The sequence below is a fragment of the Copidosoma floridanum genome, unplaced genomic scaffold (assembly GCF_036245765.1).
Source record: "Copidosoma floridanum isolate Cflo_tuat_1 unplaced genomic scaffold, Cflo_Japanese_pri ptg000004l, whole genome shotgun sequence".
In the NCBI taxonomy this organism is placed as follows: Eukaryota; Metazoa; Arthropoda; class Insecta; order Hymenoptera; family Encyrtidae; genus Copidosoma; species Copidosoma floridanum.
Window position 1 is genome coordinate 34,413,403 of NW_028321881.1, and position 22,167 is coordinate 34,435,569.

Sequence of the window (22,167 nt, forward strand, 5' to 3'; positions counted from 1 at the left end):
AATCGCCCAATATTTCATAAGGGGTTGACTAAATAATCGTTCACTGCGTTGCTATTTTAATAATAGAGTTAGTAATAGTAATTTTTACGCATTAATAACTATCATAGTTACTAGAGTTGCCAGATACATTAATTAAACAAGTTGATAGTCGGAAAGAGTTATTGTTAACAGCGGTCCAACCACTTATCTCTAAAGCAGCTGTAGTTGTGGTCCAAACACTTATCAGGTGTTTGTCGCGACCCATTAACTGTTAATTTAACTAAACTTGTCAGTTATTGTTAGCTACGGATGTATTTCGAAATGTTAGTAGCATGATCAATTCTTACTTTTCCTTTTGCTTACTCGTTGGAGAGGACGTCGGCACGTGGTGCCCTGGGGATTCGAAAATTTCGTTACTTATATTGGCTCGATCATACAAACTCTCTCTCGACATATCAGATTTAGGAAAAGGGGAAGGAACTATTGTTGACTATTGGCTTAACTTCTCTGCTTTCCTTTACATATTGAAAAGTAGCAACATTTGTCTGGATTAAAAAAATTAGGTTTTTGCGAATGTTATAAAAATTCTATAGTGTAAGAGGGTAGCTTGGCAACTTATGTATAAAAAATGAGCGAAAAACTAATAATGTCGCTTTGTTAGGTTTACAGCAGTTAACATTATTACTTATATTGTGGTTGCTTATCAGCTATACATTAACTCTATCTTAGTCTACTTGTCTTAGTTCTTATCTACTGGCACCACTGTTCCTAGCTAACCTTTTGCATCTATTAGATCATTCAAGTTTTCTTATTATTTTATGCTTCGGGAAGTATTTCATTTGATTTCTTTTCCGGTCAGCATGGGCCAGCGTACATGTATGTGAGTCATGCATGGTCGTAGTACCTTAGCTACAAGAAATCTTGTAGGTTATTCACCTCTTTTTAGATGCACATTGGCCCCTGCGTTTAGTGTTCTAAAATCGGCATGGAAAGTTTTGAAGAAAGGGGGAAAAATTAATGTGGATATACTGATATTACACTATAATAGCTATCTACACGTAGGTACATACATCAGTTTAACAAACGATTAGATGCATCGCTTTCTCTGTTTCTCTTTTTCTTTTTGGGTACCTGTTTACTATGAGTAGTTGCGTCCGTGTACGAATTTCGTTAGCTCTTTATTAAAGATGGGTTAAAATAGAGTTTGAATAAACACAGTTGGAAGACCCTGGGAAAACTTTGCATTGTGGTCAAGTATTCATATTTTAAAATGATTCTGTTCACAGAGAAAAATTTTGTTTTAATGATAACAATGATACTAATTCTAATAATAATGTATCATTTTCTACTTGCGCAAAATATTTAAAAAAATTATGAAAAGTACTACCTGTATAAGTACAATAGAGAGAAAGAGAAAGAGAGAAAGAAAGAGAGAGAGAGAGAGCAAGCGTAATAACAGACGATCAATGGCTCTCTCTATCTCACTTACTCTCTTAAGTAGAATCAGCCAAGTTTCACTGCGAATCAGTCAAATATCGTTTACTCATCACAATAAGTTAACGACTTTTCCTTTATAATAAGTCAATATTGACTAATTCGATTCATCTAACTTCAGAGCGTACTTTTACAAGTACTGCCAAAATGACTTTTTAATTTTTTTCTAAACATGCAAACGCTAGTCGCAACAAAAAACTAAGTGCTTGTTGAAAAAAAAAATTTCCATCTACACGCTGGTATTTTTATTTTTTCTGTAAATCAAACCGTTAAAAGATATAAGCTGAACAAAGTTTAGAACACAATTTTACGTAATTTTAATATTTTTAGACCACTCAACAATAATCATTACTATTTTTTTTTTTAATTGGCAGGCTATATATATATATATATAAAACGCCCGATTATGGATCAATTCTCTAATTCAGAAGTTTCTCAGTTGGTATCTATAAGTAATAAAAACAGAGATCAGATCGGCATGCTGTCTAGCACAATCAATGAGGTCTCTGACTACCAATCTACATGATTTGGGTTCGATTCCCGGAGTCCGTAAAGTTTGAAAATCTTTTTACACATATATAATGTATAATATATGTGTGTACGTATATATATGTGCTATGATGTACAACACATATATGATATTTGTTTAATATAAACTCTTCTACATAGCTGTATATATGGATAGTGCACGTTACAAACGAGAGAGGGGTGTCAGTAAGCACATGGAGAAAGAGATAGAGAGCCAAGCCGAGCCAAGCTAAGCTGAGTTAAGCCGGAGATCGTGCCATCGCACGAGTCACTTTATTGCGTCGGTTGAACCCCCAAGCGTGCCAGTAGATGTTTCAAATAAAAAATAAAAAAAAAAGGGAGATGTCGTATATATACGCACATGATGTACAGCAAGCGAGCGAAGACTAGCAAGTGCTGCCACACACATGTACATATCACATTTGCCCGAAATACGTAAGCAGCTCTGTAGGGAGATCAACGCGGCACGCCATCATGGTGAGACGTGTATTAAGAATGTGTCTAACAACAAAGGCTCTTGTTTATCTTAATCACAGTGTATTATTTATTTAATTTACAAAATGTAACAGTCTTTACGTGTTTTTTTACAGTATAATATTTTTTACTGTATTCATAACTTAATTTTTTAAATAGTGACTTACGAGAAAAAAATTAAATTATACAATTACGCTATTGTGTTATTGATTATTTATTAACAAAAAGCATTAGTAATATTTATTATAATCATTCATCACTACGCAAATCTGTTGCTCGATAAGATTTATAATCTATTTAGTCGATGGTAATTATAAAATATATCATTCTTGTAACTTTAGAAACCAAATATGAGCTTATAATAGTACTCGAATTCTAATTATCGTTATTTGCCGGATACGCTAGAAATTTTTACGTCCGATTCCTCTTAGAAATTCATCGTCAAATCAACGTGGACCCTACGTAGATTCTACATGACTTCTATGTGGTTTATATAACCTAATTACTAGGCTACCATATACATAGGCAACTGGTACATAGCACTTTTTTTTGGCAATGCAGATTTGCAGAAAATGATAGAGAACAATAATGCCTTAGAAAAGGGGGTGGGTGCATAAATCTCTTATAGTAAGATCGTCCTATAAATGATTAATAATACAAGTAATAACGTACATTTGGAGAATTAAAGTAATATTTATGTATGTGTGTACCCAAAGCCATTAAGAAAAATCGGATAATACGTGGCATTCGAAAAGTAGGAGACTTGCTTGGTGGAAAACTTCAAACGATGCATAAAAATTTTTATCTCTTGAATACATTAATGTCTATTATCCTAACCCTAAATTTGATATGCCATGAACGTAAACACATTAGTTATAGTACCTAAGGTAAAACTTATTAAAAATAAATAAATTATTCGCAATGAACTAAATAATCTTATAGTAACGGTGTTAAGTAACATTGACTTTTGAATAATACCTCATATGAAATACATCGATAACTCACTATGTCGAAAGTATACGAAAATGTTAGAGCAAAACTCAATATTACAAAGTTTGGTTTTGTTAAAGTACGAGTACTGTTTGAGCTGGAAAATAATTCTGGGATGGCAATTGTCGTGAGTAAGAAGTCAGGATCAGCGGTCAATAAGTTATTTTGTTGCTTAAAACTATGTACACATTTATTAACAAAATTAATTACAAATTCTCGCTGTGAGAGAAGCGTTTTTAACAGTGGCCATGAGCTGACTGACTGTTATGCAGAACAGTTGAGTTTAATTGTCTCAAGCATTTTTGGTCTATAGATTAAAATAACATAGTGAAAATAGGTAGCACTTAAGGAAAGATAAACATAAGCCTAATACAGGCAAAAGTTTTTGTTTTTGATTTTGCACGTAAAAAGATAGTAAAAATAAGAAAAGTGTTACTATTCTAAGAGGAAGAATGTTGATATAAATGTAGCGCAACAAATATAACTTTTAAACTGGACACACTGTTCACCTATTACATAAGTGACTTAAACAAAATAAAAATAGATAACTAATTAAAAAAAGAGAAAAGAAAAAGGTCTTTATCGAAGTCACTGAATAAGAAATAAGTACTAGTTAAGTTTATGTATGTACAGGACCAGAGAGCGCCCAGCCGAAGATAGGGCATTGGGCTAGAGGTGTTCCTGTCAGTCCAATTCGTAAGCCTTCTTGCAGCACTTGTGGAAATACGTCGGCTTCAATCAGCATTTCGATCTCCACAGGGTTCTTACGAAAATCGTTGGCCAACTGTAGATCCTACAGATAGTTCCAAATGCTGGAAAGCTTGAGTGTGCCAGGTCTGTTTTTGCTGATCAGCAAAAGGACCAAGGCGTCAAGTGTTAGCTTTGCGTCACTGCTATTGGCCGAAGCAAGAGTGAGGCTAGCTTTCCTGTGAACTTGCAGACCCTTGGTTCCACCGACGCCGATGATCTTACGAGTTGTAGCGTTGCTCGAAAGCTTGAGCTTTTTTAGCAAGCTTTTTGCGACGAATGAATGCTATGAGCCGCTGTCCAGCATATCACGTACCACATGCGTGCAACTGTCAGGATCTCGTGTCTTGACTAAGACGGTAGGGAACAACGTAGAGTTCACTGACGAAGCAAGCCAGTGATAATCGATGTGGCTTCATTGGTGAGTGCCACCAGCTAAGCAGATGCTGAAAAGTACACAGACGTTGTAGTCTCATGCAGCTCCTAGAGCCCATGCGTCAAGATTCCGGATGATAAGTGCCACTACTATAGGTCGTGATGATGAGAATTAGGACGATCTAGCTGTTGTAGTGTCACTAAGACATCTTCAGTGTCGCTGAGAAATGCCTCCAGATCTTTTGTGGAGTCTGATGCAGTTGGCATGAAAATTAAATTCCTGGTAAATGCTGAGACCAAGCGCCACTTGTTTGTGTAGCGGTCATCAAACATCTTCCATGTGGCTTCAAAGTTTGCATCGATCATTTGCGCTATACGCAGCATTTCTAATGCTTCACCTTAGACATGTACGTTCAGGTGCTGCAACTTCTCGACGTTGCTTAGCCAAGAATCACGCACAACAATAGCTCTGAACAGATCCTTGAATTCTAGTCAGTCTAAAAACTTGCCTTAAAATGTTGGCATTAAATTATGACGTTGCTTACAACTATGTACAAATTTATTTAAAAATCTAAATCTGAATGTTCGCTGTGAGAGAAGCGTTGTCAACAGTGATCATAAGCTGACTGACTATTGCTCAAAACAGTTAAGTTTAAATGTCTCAAGCATTTTGGATCCATACATCAAAATAATAGAATAAAAATAGCTTGTGGTACAGAAAAGCTTAACATGAGCTTGATACAGGTGAAAGTCTTAGTTTTGATTTTGCACGTAAAAGAGTAGAAGAGACAAGAAAAGCGTTACTATTGCAAGAGAAATGATTTTGATGTAAAAGTAGCACAATAAATATAACTTGTAAACTGAATACATACTAAACAGTAGTATTTTACATGCCTTACAAAATGTATGTAGCGTTAAGGTTTAAAAAAGGATCCCACCATTTTTGTACTTTGATTTCAGAGTTTCTTAGGGCTACTGACTCATTAAAAAAAATACTACGTGTTTTCAGTGTACAAGGGCTTCAGAAGTCCCTTTCAAAATGATTACTCAAAACCTCAAGCTTACCTAACCTTTCTGTTTTGTTGATAGGTATTATTATTGGTCTTTAGTACCCTTTGTTTAGTACAGAATGCAATTTCTTCTAATATTAGCATTTTTAATAACCATTAATGATAAATTAATAAATCTCAAGTCCAAAGCTTCGACAGTGTTGGTTTCTTTTAGGAAAAAATGAAGGCTCCCATAATAAATTGTATGTTGTTTTATCACGATGTAAATGTAACAATAAATTATCCATTTTACTTAATCGTGACGATGAATTAAAAATGGAAAATATTGTTTCAGAAAAATTTCTTTTTATTTCATACAAATTGTAATAAATCAAAAAATTTTATAGATTCATTTTGTCTTCAAGTTGCTTAACAATATTTTTAAGATTAGAATATCAAACAAAACATTTTCTTTTAAAAGTTAAAATTTTAGACTCATAACTAAGTGGATTATGACCAATTTTTTGTTTAAGTACAAGAAATGCTTGGAAAAAACAAAGGACACAAAATAACTCAGTAGACTTTACAGAGTTATTTCAATTGCCTTTTCGTGGAATGTAAGACTAAGAGAGAGAACCACAATTTAGTTATTCAAGTAGTTCATTCATTGCCTATTGTATTTATATAATTTATATGGTTAATGTATTTATTAAAAGTGTAATAAAAAGTAATTAGCACGCCATAAGCAACACTCCATAGTCTGTATGAAAAGTTGCCTAACATTTTAATAATGTAAATTGTATGTGGTCTTTTTTCGAAATAATAGAGAAATGTAATAAATTATTTTACAAATTTTTTTACCTTTTATAAAGGACATTAAAAGGTTTTTTAAATAAGTTATGGTTTTTAAAAATGTTCTATTAACGGCAAAGAAGTGTCATTGCATAATTTAATTTTCTGTTTGTAAGTCACTACTTTTAAAATGAAATTATAAATACAGTTCAATATAAGATACTGTTAAAAAACGTAAAGAAAATTTGTAAGGATTCTTAGAAATTATTAAAATAAGTTGTATATTACAATATACCAGTTTGACTATCTGAAAATCTTACTTTTTGCCATTTTAGAATTAAGTTACAAGTGTACCTAATAGAATATTAGTAGATCTAAGAACAAATCATAATTGTAAATCACCAAAAATGGTTTTTATTTTCTTTAAGGATCACAATTCTAAATGTAGTTATTTATATTTGCTCATTCATTTACTTTTCAGAGAAACGTAACCTAAAATACATTTAAAAAAATTTTTTATACACAAATAGGTGATGGGCCCTAAAAAAAATAATGCATACCATGATTTAATAAAATTAATTAAAGTATCGAAAACAGTACTGTTCCATTTTTATTTTATAGAATTGTATCAAGTCATTAGAATTACGAAATCTTTCATTTATTCGAATAACGTAACCTACAGAGTGTTGAATAATTATTTTTGTTCATAGATATAAGGCTGAATACGTAAGTGTTATTTCATAAGGTGTACAATTCTACAATTTTTAAAATTACGGAGATAAAAGGAATTTTTAAATTGGTGCAGAAATAAGGGTGGTAGCCGGTTTTTAACATAAAAAAAAAAAGTAAGAACCCCTGTGCAGCCTCTACTGACCCCTTTAAACTCAAGGAAAACCCTGAAAGCCTCCCCAACCACGAGAATTAAAGAAAAACTACAGGCCTCTTACTGCCTTGCAAAATTGAAAGAAAAAACTCATCTGGAGGCCCCTACTGACCCCCTCTTTAATTTCTCACTATTTTCCTCTTCTAAATAAGGTCTTAAGTTTGAACAACCTTTCAATGCTCTTTATAAAAAGTAAAAAAATGTGTAAAATAATTTGTTTCAATCCTCCGTTATTTCGAAAAAAAGTACCATACACAATTTGCATTAATAAAATGTTGAGCAATTTTCCATACAGACTATAGAGTAGTGCTTTGGCATGCTGATTACTTTTTATTACACTTTTAATAAATACATTAACTATATAAATTATACAAATACAATAGGCAATGAATAAACTACTTGAATAACTAAATTGTGGTTCTCTCTCTTAGTCTTACATTCCACGAAAAAGCAATTGAAATTACTCAGTAAAGTTTACTGAGTTATTTTGTGTCCTTTGTTTTTGCCAAGCAGTTCTTGTACTCAAACAAGAAATTCATCATTATCCACTTAGTTATGAGTCTAAAATTTTAACTTTGAAAAAATGTTTTGTTTCATATTCTCATGGTAATAATATTGTTAAGAAACTTGGAGACACAACGAATCGACACAATTTTTTTGTTTATTACAATTTGTATGAAATAAAAAGAAATTTTTCTGAAAAAATATTATCTATTTTTAATTCATCGTTATGATTAAGTTAAATGGATAATTTATTTTTAATTTACATCGTGATAAAACAACGTACAATTTACTATGGGAGACTAAACTTTTTTTTAAAAGTAAAAAACATTAGTAAGGCTCTGGACTTGAGATTTAGTAATTTATTATTAATGGTTATGAAAAATGCTAATACTAGAAGAAATTGCATTTTGTAACGAACAAAAGGTAATAAAGACCAATATAAATACCTTTTAACAAAACAGAAAGGTTTGGTAAGTTTGATGTTTTGAGTTGTTATTTTGAAAGTGATTTCTGAAGTCGTTATATACTGAAAACAAATAGTTTTTTTCCTAATGAAGCAGTATCCTTAAAAATCTCTATAATCAAAATACAGAAACCGTAGGATCCTTATTTTGAACCTAAACGTAATGTAAATTTTGTACGGCATGTAGAATAATACTATTTTGTACGTGTACTTTAACGAAATCAAAGTAAGTAATATTGACTTTTGCCCTAACATTCTTGTATACCTTTGGTATAGTGAGCCATTAACGTATTTTGTGTGAGTTTTGCATAAAGTACCCTTCAAAGTTAATATTACTCAATACTATTACTAAAAAATTATTTTGTTTATTGCGAATAATTTATATATTTCTTACAAATTTTATTTTAGGTACTAAACCTAATGTGCTTACGTTAAAGGCATGCGAAATTTAGGGTTAGGATAATAAGATATCGATGTATTCCAGATATAAAAATTTTGACGCATGACTTGGAATTTGCCGTCAAGTAAGTATCCTACCTTAGGAATGTCACGTCTTGTCTGGCTTTGTTTGATGGCTGTGAATATACACATGTATAAACAGTACAAAGATTTGCCACATGTATTACTATTATATTATTCATATAATTGATTATTCATAGGATGGTTTTACTATGAGAGAGTTATTCACCCATCCCATTTTTCTGAGACATTGTTGTTCTCTATCATTTTCTGCAAATCTGCATCCTACAGTAAAATGCTATATACCAGTTGCCTATGTAAATGAGAGTTACCCAGGTATTAGGAAATGAGAGCAACAGACAGTAGGTCCGGCTTTTGTGTACATTGTGTACAGTTGTAGTCTCTGTCGGCCCAACGCTCTGTGCGTGTGTGCTTGATCGACTTGGCGCGCTGCAGGTGTGTGTGTGCGTATTCACGCGGCAAGCTTTGTATACTGTAAGCGCCAGATTATACTCAGCTCTCGTCAAAGATAGACTCTCTTAATTAACGTTGCCAAACTCTAGCATTCAAAGGTGCATACATCACCTTAAATGCTAGTGTAAATCTTCTGATTAACTTTGTCAATACAGTGGACAAAGCTCAGTTATGCAGTGCAGTGCACTTACTGCTTTGTTTAAGTTGCTCACTGCATAATCTGCAGACCAGCTCAAATAGTTAATTTCATTGAACTACCAGTGATTATCAACAGCAAGATTCAGTGAAACTCTTGTGTATTTCTACAGACAGAAATTGTGTATTTCTACAGACAGTAATTGTGCATTTCTACAGACAATCGTTTTTCGTTAATCAATATTTCAATCAGTTATATAATATCAGTGCTTTCATTTTCATATTCATTCGTCTAACTTTCAAACTCTTTTGCGAGCTCAAGGCCAGTGTGTGTTTACATATTGTGTTATTCAACTTGACTCTTTTCTTTCTACATTCTTCGCTTTTATATATTTGAATAGTTCATTGCTTTAAGACTATAGTCATTATTTCTTTCCTCCTGTATTATTTTGACCTTTACTATTTTTGTAAATATTAACTGTGATTTTTCTTGGCCTTTGAGTGACATTAAAAGTTGTTATTTTAGGCTGTTTAATTTTACTGTGTTTTATTGTGTCTTTCCAATCACCCTATCCGAGCCTAGTGTATGCTAACGCATATGCCTCGAATACCAGGAGGAAGTGAGAGAGCGGATTCTTGAATCCAAGCTCTCGAGGTGGGAAGCAAGCGCTCCACCATCTTAGCTTCTGAGAAATCCCAATGCTGTGAGCTATCAACTGTGAAATTAGGAAGTACCTCTAGCTGATATTACACTGTTGGTAGCTTTTACTAGTTTTCGGAACACACCTATCCCAATCATGCATAGGAAAAATGTGGCTAGCAGCTGACTTAACAATAAAACCATATTTCATAATGGCTAAGCCAGAAAATATTTGGGAAACGAATTTGAGGAGTTCAAGATACACAGGTCCAATTTTGGTTAACCTAAAAAACTTCTGGCCTATATTTTTCAGTAACGCTGTTATATATATATATATATATATATATATATATATATATAGAGTCTGAATGAAGCTTAAATCTATTTGCCACACCGGCAAAAATACATATTTTTTGTTATTTAAAAATTCTAGTAGGCAAATTTTACGTAAAAAGTAGCGTGGTTGCCGAGTCTTTATCTGCTTTATCAAAGTTACCTCGTGGCGCTTCCATGTGACTTAAAGTATTTTCAGTGTTTAAAGTTATCTTTGAAATACAAACTTTTTCCGATTCTTTTACCAGTGATAATTTAAGCTTAAATGCTTCATTCTAAAGAATATGTTATTTTGTGTCATTATATAGGCTGTCAGCAACTCTTTCGTTTCTAATTAGCATTGTGATTGCTCCAATTTTTAAATTTACCTTATGAGATGGCAAACCTTTACGAATATTATTAAGAACTTTAACAGGAAATTTTATGTAAACTTCTTCTTCAGACTTATAAACTACTTTATAAGGTGCATGATCTATGCTATAGTAAGTTTTCTTTTTTTTTGGTAAATAATATAAAATTTTGTTGTTTAAAAGTTAAGTGTGTCTATTTTGGAAAGTGAGAATAGCATGATGTATTAGACTTTTTTTTTTTTTAAAGAAAAGTGTCAATTAATATCATCAATTTTCTGTGTTACATAAGTTTTAAATGATTTTATTTTTTCTTCTCTAATTTCCAACAATAAATAAGAAAATTTTGGTTATAATTAATTATTAAGAAAATGTAATTTTATCTGTACTTAATTTATTGTAAATATAGTTAAACATTTTCATAAAAAATGAAACCTCCTAAGAATTATTATCTTCCTTCAAACAAATGTTTACAGAAATCGGTGAACTACACGATTCACAAGATTTGTCTTCTAATCAAAAAAGTTGCTTTCTGCATGAAAGAGCACGATTACATTATTAATGTTATTAACTTATGTATTATCCAAAATTTGAAACCAAGCGAAAAATTTCGTGAATTGATAAGGTAATATGACAGTACAAGGTTGTTAAAATATATCATCAATTTGTGAACTATAATTGATTAATCACACAGCTTAAGAATTTCATTAAAGATTGAATTTATTGATCCTTTGTTTTTTGTGGGGTGTTGGTCGTTGGAGCTTTCAGGAGGGGAAGCCCTACTGGTATATATATTTATATATACTTCTATTTATACATACTAGTAATGCTCCACCTCCCTCCGTACTCCACGCATCTCTCCATCAATTTTTTAAAATATTGTTCAAACACTTTATTTTTCCAATAAGTCTTTTAAAGTTTAAGACATATAAAATCTGTATAAAGTAGTTCTAGAATTAAAAGAAAAGTAGTTTTAAATTAGTAAATATTATATAAATTCTAAAAATCGTTTTTTACCTGGTCGGAAAATATCCAAAAATTAATTAAATATTGTTTTACAACATTATAAAGTAAATTTTTATAATTATTTGATACAGTTAACTTTTATGAATGAACGAATCTATACTATATGATAGTACGTAAATATTATTTATACGTATACCATTGAATTTTATTAAATATCTTCAGTTAAAAAAAAGATTTTCAAGTTACTGTTTTACATCGAAAAATTATTTTTTTTACAGTAGAACATTAAATTTAAACGTGAATACATACGTATTAAAATAAAATGTACTTAAAGTTTTTAAATACCACAAAGGTTTTGTTGCGTAGGAACTTTTTTTAAAATATGTAAGTGTGTAGTGTGTGTGTTTGGTAAAAGCGACTTTTTCAGATCTTACATACTTCCAGATATATACATCTATAAGAAGGTAAAACTTCGTGAGCCTTCCTATAACCTTCTTTTTGTTCTTATAATTACTCTCGCTCTTCAATGTGTATAGTTTTCTGCATCTATCACTTTTGGTCATTACATACTCTGTATTTTATAATTCTTATTATTATGCATATTATTCTTAATAAAACACCAGTGGCATTGGGCGCTTGGGTATCCAAGTATGAAGTTATACATTCATGATACTATCTGACAGATGATATATAAATATAAAAATGTCTTTTGTAGAACGGAAACTTTTCCAATCATCATTGAAATCATTATATGCATATTAATTAATCATGGTTTGGCCTTGTAGCTATGGCACGATGTGCTGCTAGGCTGGTTAGTATAAGAGTACTCATTTTTATTGACTCTTTTTATTATTATTTTAAAACAATTGCCTTCCCTGATAACATATCTCAATACGCGGTCGCATCTGTCTCATACTTTGACGCACTTATTGTTACAACTAGTCGCATATATGATACCCACAATAGATGCCTTAAAAAAGGCTTAAAAAATATTGGAAAACCATTCTGAATGATATGTATTTATTTTATTTTATATTCGATGTAGTGGATGACTAAAATTTTGTGAAATGAAATATGATACAAACTAAATAATAATGCGTACGTAATAAGTTATTTTTAACTGAAACAAGATGTATAAAAGTAGATTACGTTATCACTGCATGGCTTTTAATCTCGTTATAAGATTTATTTGCATAATGTTCTGAAAACGACAAAATAGGCTTGTGATAAGAAAGTAAAAAATATAAGCCTTTGGTTTACTTCGAGAATTATTAACATCCTATAGTACCAGTTAATCGTTTATAGGATAGTATTACACGCCAGTAAATGTAGCTTAAAAGTTGCTTCTCGCACGAATAAAAAAGTTTCGTTAAAACAGGATGTCATGAAAATGTAGTAACTTATGTTACAAATGAAGTAAAGATTATCATAAGTTTTTGAAAAATTATGATTAATTATTTAAAAAAGCCCAAAGATCAAATAAATTACATAAATACGCATTTGCCTATTTACCCTAGCAGCGATAAAGTATAAACATCCTTATTTTTTATTGGAGTCTGATCAGTTTTCATGAGTAGGTTATCCGATGTAAGTATAAAGCCTACTGTGCAACTTCAAATTACTATACGCTTAGCTATATTAGTTTACAGCTTTTTTACTCATTTGTGTATTTACATACTAGTTAGGTTCTCTACCCCCTTCACACTCTACGCGTCAACCTCCCACTCCTCTATCCTAAAAGGAGAGTCTTTTAATGAAGTATAATAGAAACACGTAAAATTATAATTTTAGGTTTTTCAAGCCAACAATTTCAGATTGGTGACCTGAAGCAAATGTGAAGCAGAAGTAAATTTTTCATTTTATCTCGCCAATCCTAATTCAATACACCATACTACTCAATTGGAACTGCGACGAAAAAATATTTTCAAACTGTGATTCCTCATCTTACACTTAATTTTCTCAAAATAAAAATAAAAAAAAACACTTTTCTCAAAACTCGAGATTGATCCAATCAGTTTTTCTGTACACTAGCTGAATACCCTATCCACTCTGGTACGTGCTATCCCTATTGTAGATTAACCTGATTTTTTTTGTTATAGTGTACTTCTTAGCTTATTTCTAATTTTAATTTTTATTTACTGCTTATAAATTAATTAACAAAATTAACTTTTTTTAAGAATTAAATAGTTTTTTTCAAAACTCAGGAATAAACATTTATTTGTAGCTACTGTTTTTACAGAATAAGATACTTATTTTATTATAATTACATTGTTACTTTTAACATAAGTACACTAATAATTGTTTATACGACGTTTTAATTTTTTTCTATTGTTTTTAAGTAGTTTATCGATTTTTTTATCTTTTTTTATTACTAATGCTTTATGCGTACAAAAGTTTTTAATACATAAATAAGTTTTTATTTTGTTTTATTCTTTTGCAATCTTTTGTTTAGGACTAACGTGACTTTTTTAACTTAATGATACTTATAACAGATAACAGGATGAATAAGAACTTCAGAGAGGTAAGAAAAGCACATGTATGCAACAACTCTGGAAATTACTGTCGTTTAATAGATAAAGCTATACATATGATCTTATGCATACTCAACCTCCTCTTTTTTATTTTATTTAAAGAGCCACTTATGGACTCATTTCAAAATTTAATAAGTTTATCTCATAGTAATGCATCATACAAAAAAATTCAAAAATTTCCACGGATCATTTTGTTATACATGCAAACTTATGTGATTCTTTCGTAAGATTATGTTTTCAATTGAGATTTTTGAAAATTAAACTTATAAAATACGGTACAGTTTAATTATCTGCAGATTTTTGTGGTTTTTTTATGCTTTAACGAATATAAGTAAAATTTATGAGAAATCTATATAGGTAATTAACGTCGTGAAGTGACATTCACTGGCATGTACTACTATTCTATTGAAGGCAAAGCGATACTACAGGTTGATTATGATCACTAAAAAGACTATATAAGTACTGGACAGTAGAGTTGTCCATTGCACATGCGTATCCACTATATTCACTTAATTATGTTGATATACAGTGTGAATAGACACTATGAATAAATTAAAGTTTATATTATGCTACTTATAAATATATCCATTAAATAAATGATATAATAATACATTAAGATTTTCCACTAGAAATTTTAAATAATACAAATTAAATGCTTTTTATCTCGTGAATTCAAGTTAAAAGTTGGAGCAATCGTTATGTTAATTTGAAATTTGAGTTTATCAGATGGCTTAAGTAATTGTAGAAGAATGTTTTTATAAACTATGTAAATACAACATTAAAGCACAAATAATAACAGGAGAGAAAATAGGAGACAGAGTTTTAATATCAGAATCAATTTTAAATACAGAAAATTCTTTTTCACTGCCATCTACATTTTACCAAAAACAATTTCCTTTGGAAGCCGAATTTTCCATAACAATAAGCAAAGCTCAGGCTCTAAGTTTTGATAATAATCGGATGTATTTACAAAAAATTTTTTTTCGACACGGTCAAGCATACGTTGCTTTTTCAAGAGTTCAAAATCCGAATACTATTTTTATTAAAAATGAATCAGATAACAAATTTAAAATTCAAAATAAAGTTTAATAATAAATATTTGATTTATAAGCATAATATTAATAATCTAACCTTGACTTTAAATATCAATTGCCTTAAATGGTTTTATTTTCTTTAATACTAATTTTTTAGTTAAATTTTTTAAATGGTTCAATCATAAAGGTTTTCATGGCTATTTACAACAATAAAATATATATTCTGACCATTTTTTCTTAAAAACAGTTATTGTTCAGGTTCTTGAATTCATCAAGAACTTCATTATGTTATAAGAGTTTTTCATACGATCGAACAATATTGTAACCTACAATGATATTTTTATTAATAAAATTACTTGGTATTGTATGGTAGTATTAACATTTAACATTGAAGTTAAGGAAATCTTTTTTTTTTTTTCAATCCTATTCAGATGAACTGGAAGTTGTTGAAATTTACATACCTTTCTTCTTCAAACATTACCAAGACCTCCCCAAACAAAAAAAACTCTTAAGGGGCCACAGTATTACCCTTTGCGTAGTGTGAAAATTTATTAATTAATACATAATTAATGATAAACGATGTTGATTAAAAAAGAAGATTATGTACTATATACTTTTCTGTCTTAACAGTAATTTAGTTGGTCAGTTTAACAAATCTTTTTGCTGATCTTCAATTGAATTCTGTAAAAATTAAGTTGCATTAAAGATTCTGAGAGATAGAAGTTTCAATTTGATAGGGTGGCTGTGAAGCGATATGGAGCAGCGAAATGTATTGTAGGGGGGGTCCTGTAATTTCATAATAAAAGAAACGTAGATTTTTTGTATGAAATGCATATAACGAATGAGTAAGCATTAAAAATATTAGATTTTAATGTACTATCTTAAAAGTACTTCACGAAATGAATTGATATTCAAGGAAAACCGCAATACTGACTTACAAAATACACGTATGTGAGAAAAAATAATAATTTTTTTATAATGCAACATAAAATAGGTATTTTTTAGCTCAAAAATATACTTAATGCCCAATAAAACTATGTCAGTTGCTGTAGACATAATACTATTAAAATAAACGCGTGAAACAGATTATTGGTCCATAAGAGGCTGTGTATGCTGCTGTATATTTAAATTGCTGCCAAAAGTAAATAGAGAATGTAACCCTCTGTCATAAGTGTATTCTGGAAATGCTGCCACAGTACTGAGCATTGTGCGTTACGGAAATTTTGGTGTATCAAGATAATTAAGTTGAGGAACATTTTTTAATGCGATCCGCAATCCGCAGCTCTTTTCTAAAGAAGTGTGATTGTGACACTACGTAAGTAAGAAGTGGAATCTATCAACAATTAGTACAGGTTGGCAGTAGTGCTGCTAGGCTATGCCATGACCTATGTTGTGGAGGGCTGTTGGGAGTACAGATAAAATTCAGCTTAGTCGAAATAAAGGAAAAAATGACGGAATTTGATCTTATTTGTGAGGCAGTCGTAGGTGTGTTATCGTGTGGAATGCCCCAACCAAGCAATTGTATAATATAGATATATTTCTATACAAATTCCAGATGGATCTAGGCATAAATACACCTAGATCTCTATAAACATGTATAAATACATTCTTAGTAGAGAATAAATAAAGTTCTAACAAATAAAGTTGATTAGATGAGAAAACAAATTTTCTTATTAACGAAGCCATATAACCCTTACCTTATATTTTACTTTGAATAAGATTTTCCTATGGATTTTTTTAAATCTTTGGAGTGTTTTGATTTTTCAGATCAAAGCTTATTGCTTGTTCCTTGATATCGAAAAACTGCATAAACCACACATACCATTCTACACTGCACTACATTACACACTCGTCTGTGTTGCTGCACTGCATACTACCCAGTGGCATGAAAAAAAGGTGCACAAACAAATGTTAATTTTAAGTTTTTCTCTGATACAGCAGCCTCTCTTGAGAAATACACTTGCGAGAGAACGCTTATTATTTTACGCTTATGTAAATAAACAACTCTGTATTTCCAGGTGCCTGATTTGAGTTTCACGGCAGGCTAATGGTATTGTGTACTGGTATAAATATTTTCTAATGCGTGGCATTCATCATAAAATAAAAGAACTAAGAAAAAATTGGCCATAAGCTGTTTACAAATAATAATAATACACTTAGTCTGGCCACATGTGTGTAGCTGCAACTCTAATACACATACGTGAAAATTGACTGTAAAGCTAGAACCCTTAATTGGATCTTAAGACTTGCGCATATCCTTCTCTTAAGACTCTTCCAGCAACACTTACAAAAATACCACAAGTCATAGTGCTAGTTGCCTACAACCTATTGGAGTCGCTAGAATAGATGCAACTGGGGTTGCAAGTTCCAAGAAGAGTGATGCATTTTTCTATTTAGGTAACACTCATCAATATTTATTTAATACAAGATGGAGAATAAACGAGTAGACGTACAGAATATCAAACTCTTAAGGTGAAAATGGCATAGTTCTCCTAATACACTAAAGATAGGAATATCAAAAAACTGAGTTAATAAAGAGTACATGGTAATTGTTATGCTCTTGGTACTGTTGCTGGCGTCTGAGTAGACCAGAGCTCGCGATTTATGAGCGTAGATAGATAGTATAAGCAGTGTCTAGATACAGAACTTGATTGAACTAGATTGATTTTGGTTATGTATCATGATTTAAAGTTACAAACTTTTCCTTAAACAGAAAGTTAAACATTCTACAGCTCTAAGAATATACCAATTCTGGTCTTTCATCTAATAGTTTATTTATTCGTCTATTTTGGCACAGCTAATCTAATCTCGATAAATGTTCTGCGTCTGTTTCTCGACGCCTAAAATTGCATACGTTAAAAGCATTCAAAGTTCTCCTTCCAATTTACCTTCTTACGACTGTAGGCATGGTTAAAACTTTTGTAAACCCTAAAGGCTGTTTCTTGCTCACTTTTTTAGGTTGTTATAAATTTTTTGTAAGATATTTCAACGTTTGACGGACCTAAAAAAATCGGTGAGTTCAGCTCTTTCTTGACTGAAGTTTCCAGCAAACGTGACTGTCTGGATACCTCAGGGTAATCTTCTCTAGCCCGCTGTTGAAGCACCAGACTGACTAGGAGGGGAACTGAAATGTCTGAAGCGTTGAAGCTAGTTGTATCTAAAGTGGAAGGATTAGTTCGTGATGCTTGCCTGTTGAAGATTGTGCCATTTGCTCAAATTTATTCCTCGTTCGTAGCTTAACTCTATGGTTTACCAAGCACAGATTTCGGAGAAGATCAGTGATTTATGGTTAAGTGCTTAGAGATAAGAATATAATGCAGGGTTGTTGGTAGTCAGGATAACCAGCCTCGTGACGGACAACTCCGCTTGTAATGTGTGCTCGTGAATGACTGACTTAGTTTAATAATGGGCAGAAACGGTGGCAAGAATGTATTTGTTGTCAAGGCAGTTTAACGTTAGATGGTTCTTAAAAAAACCAATTAGATTGATGGATAATTAGGAAGCATACACACTTATGATGGCCCTAAATAGGGCCAATAGTGATACTTCGAGTCATTCCTCATTATTATTCTTGATTATGTAGAGCCAACTGCGTGTAGCTTGACTCTTACCCTTAAAGTTACTGCATACATCATGGAGATCATGGTAAAAAGAGATACGCCACTTGCAGAAGAATATCTCATCTTTGGGTTCTTTTACGGATAACCAACCGTTTATCATTGATTGGAGAAGTAGGCCTGCAGAATCCGTTCTCTGTGGGTATGCCGTTGGGACGAACCACTGAGGAGAAGGCTGATAAAATTTTTAGCTGATGTAGCTGTCCTAACTCCTTAGGGTTGTCTTACTTGGCTTGCTGTTGTAGCAAGATCTGCTCTTGTATCACCAGCGTTCTTACAGTAACAACTACGAAATCCTAAATTGTTAGAGCAGGTTGTGTGTGCTTGGGCTAGATATCTCTTGGTATTTTGCTTGAGACATTGGTCATTAGAACGCCTTTTAATCGTGTCACTCGTTAATATTGGCAGTTTGAAATGGAATTTGACGTGAGTCACTTCTTTATTCGAAAAGAGTGTCATTGGTAGCTGAGATACCCAGCTGCACGACTTACATCTCTTTTTTTGATGCAGTCTCAGTAAACGACTATGCTATTTGGGAATTTTCTCAGGGATCTTATAATTGGACCCACTTTCTTGTATTTTAGGTATTATCGATTTGACTTCTACACCACCTAGCGTATTTTGCTAAACGAAAGTTAAAAGCAAGCGTACTTTTTAAAACTTTGAGTTTATTTACTGCTGTTGCTGTTAATTTTTTTATGAAAAAAACTGCATGAAAACTATCTAGAAAGTCTCAAAAATTAGTATGCAAAATTTGAGCAAGATCGGTTAAGTTGTTTTCATGGTTAGCGATTACAACGGTTTTTGAGAATTTGCTTCATACATTAGTAAGATGATTACTTGTTATTTGATCATTATTGCAATTGTTCAAATTCATCAAATACTGTTGTATGAATTTTTTGTTATCTGAAACTATATTTTTTATGCATGAAACAGATTGAAATAATATGAAGTTTTTAGTAACCTTATTTGATCTTATAAATGTCAAATAAATTCATAATTTATTATTTTATCAATTAAGTACCATAGTGCCAGGACTTCTTTCACATTCTTATAGAAAAACATTTAAACTTATCGATGTCAGAATTAAATCTACAACTTCTTTAAATCTTTGAGATAAAAATACTAGTATATTAACTATTAATGACTTTCAAAATTTGTTCTTTTCGTAGATTTACTTGAAATCACGAGAAAAAAGTACTTTAATAGCTGTATACAAAAAAAACTGCCATTTATGTATGATGAGTGATTTTTTGTACTATAAGTAATATGATTGTATTCACTCTTGTGCTTGTGCTTCTTCTAAGTGCTGTGTAATGGATACTTTGAAAAAACTTCACTAAAATTTAGTAATTTATGAGCTCGTAGAAAATGTACTTCATCGTTTGTATCCTATTTAAGTATAAATCCTTTATATTTTTATATGTTACACTATTTAATGTGTGAATAAATACAAGTAAACTTATCTGATAAGAGATATTTAGGATTTTTGTATTCTGAAAAAATTTTTTATTGATAACTATTTAATTTTCATTTTAAGGTTTTTTTCACGGAAAGTTAAATCACCAGATGCTAAAGCCAAGACACCAGAACTACAGATGAGGGGTGAAATTGGAAGAATCGCAAGACCTGCCCTAATTAGTAAGATAGGGGTTGGAAGATCACCAACGGTTCGAGTTTCTACAGTATGATATATTGATATTTTCTTAATTAGAACCAATATTTATTAAAATAAATATAAATCATTAAGAAATGTGGAATTTGTGTTTTGTTCTAGATTGATCTAAAAGTTGTGCCACCCCAAATACCAGAAAGAAACGCACCAAAAACCATGTCTGTTGTCTCAGGAACTGGAGTTGAAGCGATCGGAAATGAAATTTACGATACTGAATGTCTAAAACTTATGAACGAATATTTTTATGGTGTTCGTATTTTCCCTGGACAAGACCCAACACATGTTTATGTCGGTTGGGTAACTTCTCAGTACCACCTGCACACAAAAGATTTTAATCCATTCAAGGTTCGAAGAATTTCCGTGATTATGACAGATGACTATGATCGATCAATGGAACAGTGAGTAATATGTCGTTAGTATTAATAAATTTTTGATTAAATATGGTTCTATGAGTTATAACTGTACCTACAATGCACTTAACATGAGGATTTATTTAACTCACTAGTATTCAAAGCTTGCTTAAAAAATTAGGTTTTCGAAAACTTAGAAACATTTTTGAAACTATTTTCCTCTTTATTTTTGAGTTGATAATGTAAGAAGTTTTTTTTACAAAGATGTAAATTATGACTTTAATTTACATTTATAGTCACGGATTTAAAAAATTTCCGAATTTTAGCCTACGTTGTAAATAAGGCATATCTCAGTAGTAGTACCCAACTTTTTTTTGAAAGAACTACGACGATACATAGTTTTATAATGTGTGAAACAACAATTTCCAAAAAAATCAGAAGATCAGAAAACTTCCAATAACAAGAATATTTTGCAGAGCCCATGTAAAGAAATGAGATGTAAAATAAAAAAATTAAAAAAATGATACAGGTAAACTATGAGGCTATGTGGTATGCAAAGGCTTTGGTGAACTGGATCGTAGCGTGCGCACTACCTTACTAAAAGCTCCAACCAAATGCTCTTATCTCTAAGGAACAAGCGATAAATTGATTACCTCTCTAATGTACGATACTCAAGAGCTAAAAGATATATTGTAAAGTAACTCTGAGTTCAGTTGGAGACAGTTTTACGATAGCTTGAGTTCCAAAAATGCTAGCTGAGAGGTGAGCTAGCTCTAAATACTAAAGTGTGGCACACTTATGCCACCCTAACGATCGGGTTAAGTTGATAAAGGAAACTGGTTCATCGAAAACAATAATAAATAGGAAACCACGATACAAGTTTACATTATGAGAAAGCTAACACAATGATGAGTGAAAACCATATTTCTAAATTTAGGTGCAATGTCTTAACAGCTAAATTAAAAATGCATTATTATGAAAAATAAAAATTTATCTTTGACAAAATTTACGTTAATGAACAAAAGATAAGATGGGCTAGGATTGAGAAAAATAAATGAAAGTATAAGATTTATGAGCCAATAACAAAGATATAATTTGTGGATCAAAGGAGAAGACTCTTGAAAGAAAATCCAGATGAAAATTGAATTGTCAAAAAAGAAAATAACAACGTTCTTTAATTGTTGTGTAGATGTGCCTGTATAAGTGTGTAAGTGTAAGTGCACTGCTCTCTTTCTCATTGTCGTCCCACGGTTCTGTAAGTGCGGATATTCGCCATATGTGCTCATAGCACATGAATATCGACGTGGCACGTGGCTTTTATTCAATCATTCAAACGAGCATATATATGGAATTTGTGCAAAAATACGTTAATGTGTTGCAATGCCACA

General features: G+C 31.5%; 1 protein-coding gene across 1 annotated transcript in view; it reads left to right on the forward strand.

Annotated features, from left to right (window-relative positions):
- RyR (Ryanodine receptor) overlaps nucleotides 1-22,167 on the forward strand; it is a 1,110,242-nt gene that overhangs the window by 551,486 nt on the left and 536,589 nt on the right. The window contains exons 22-23 of the mRNA XM_089598062.1: nucleotides 20,295-20,439; nucleotides 20,532-20,827. Of these exons, the coding sequence (XP_089454188.1) occupies nucleotides 20,295-20,439; nucleotides 20,532-20,827 (441 nt within the window). The remainder of the gene's footprint in view (nucleotides 1-20,294; nucleotides 20,440-20,531; nucleotides 20,828-22,167) is intronic.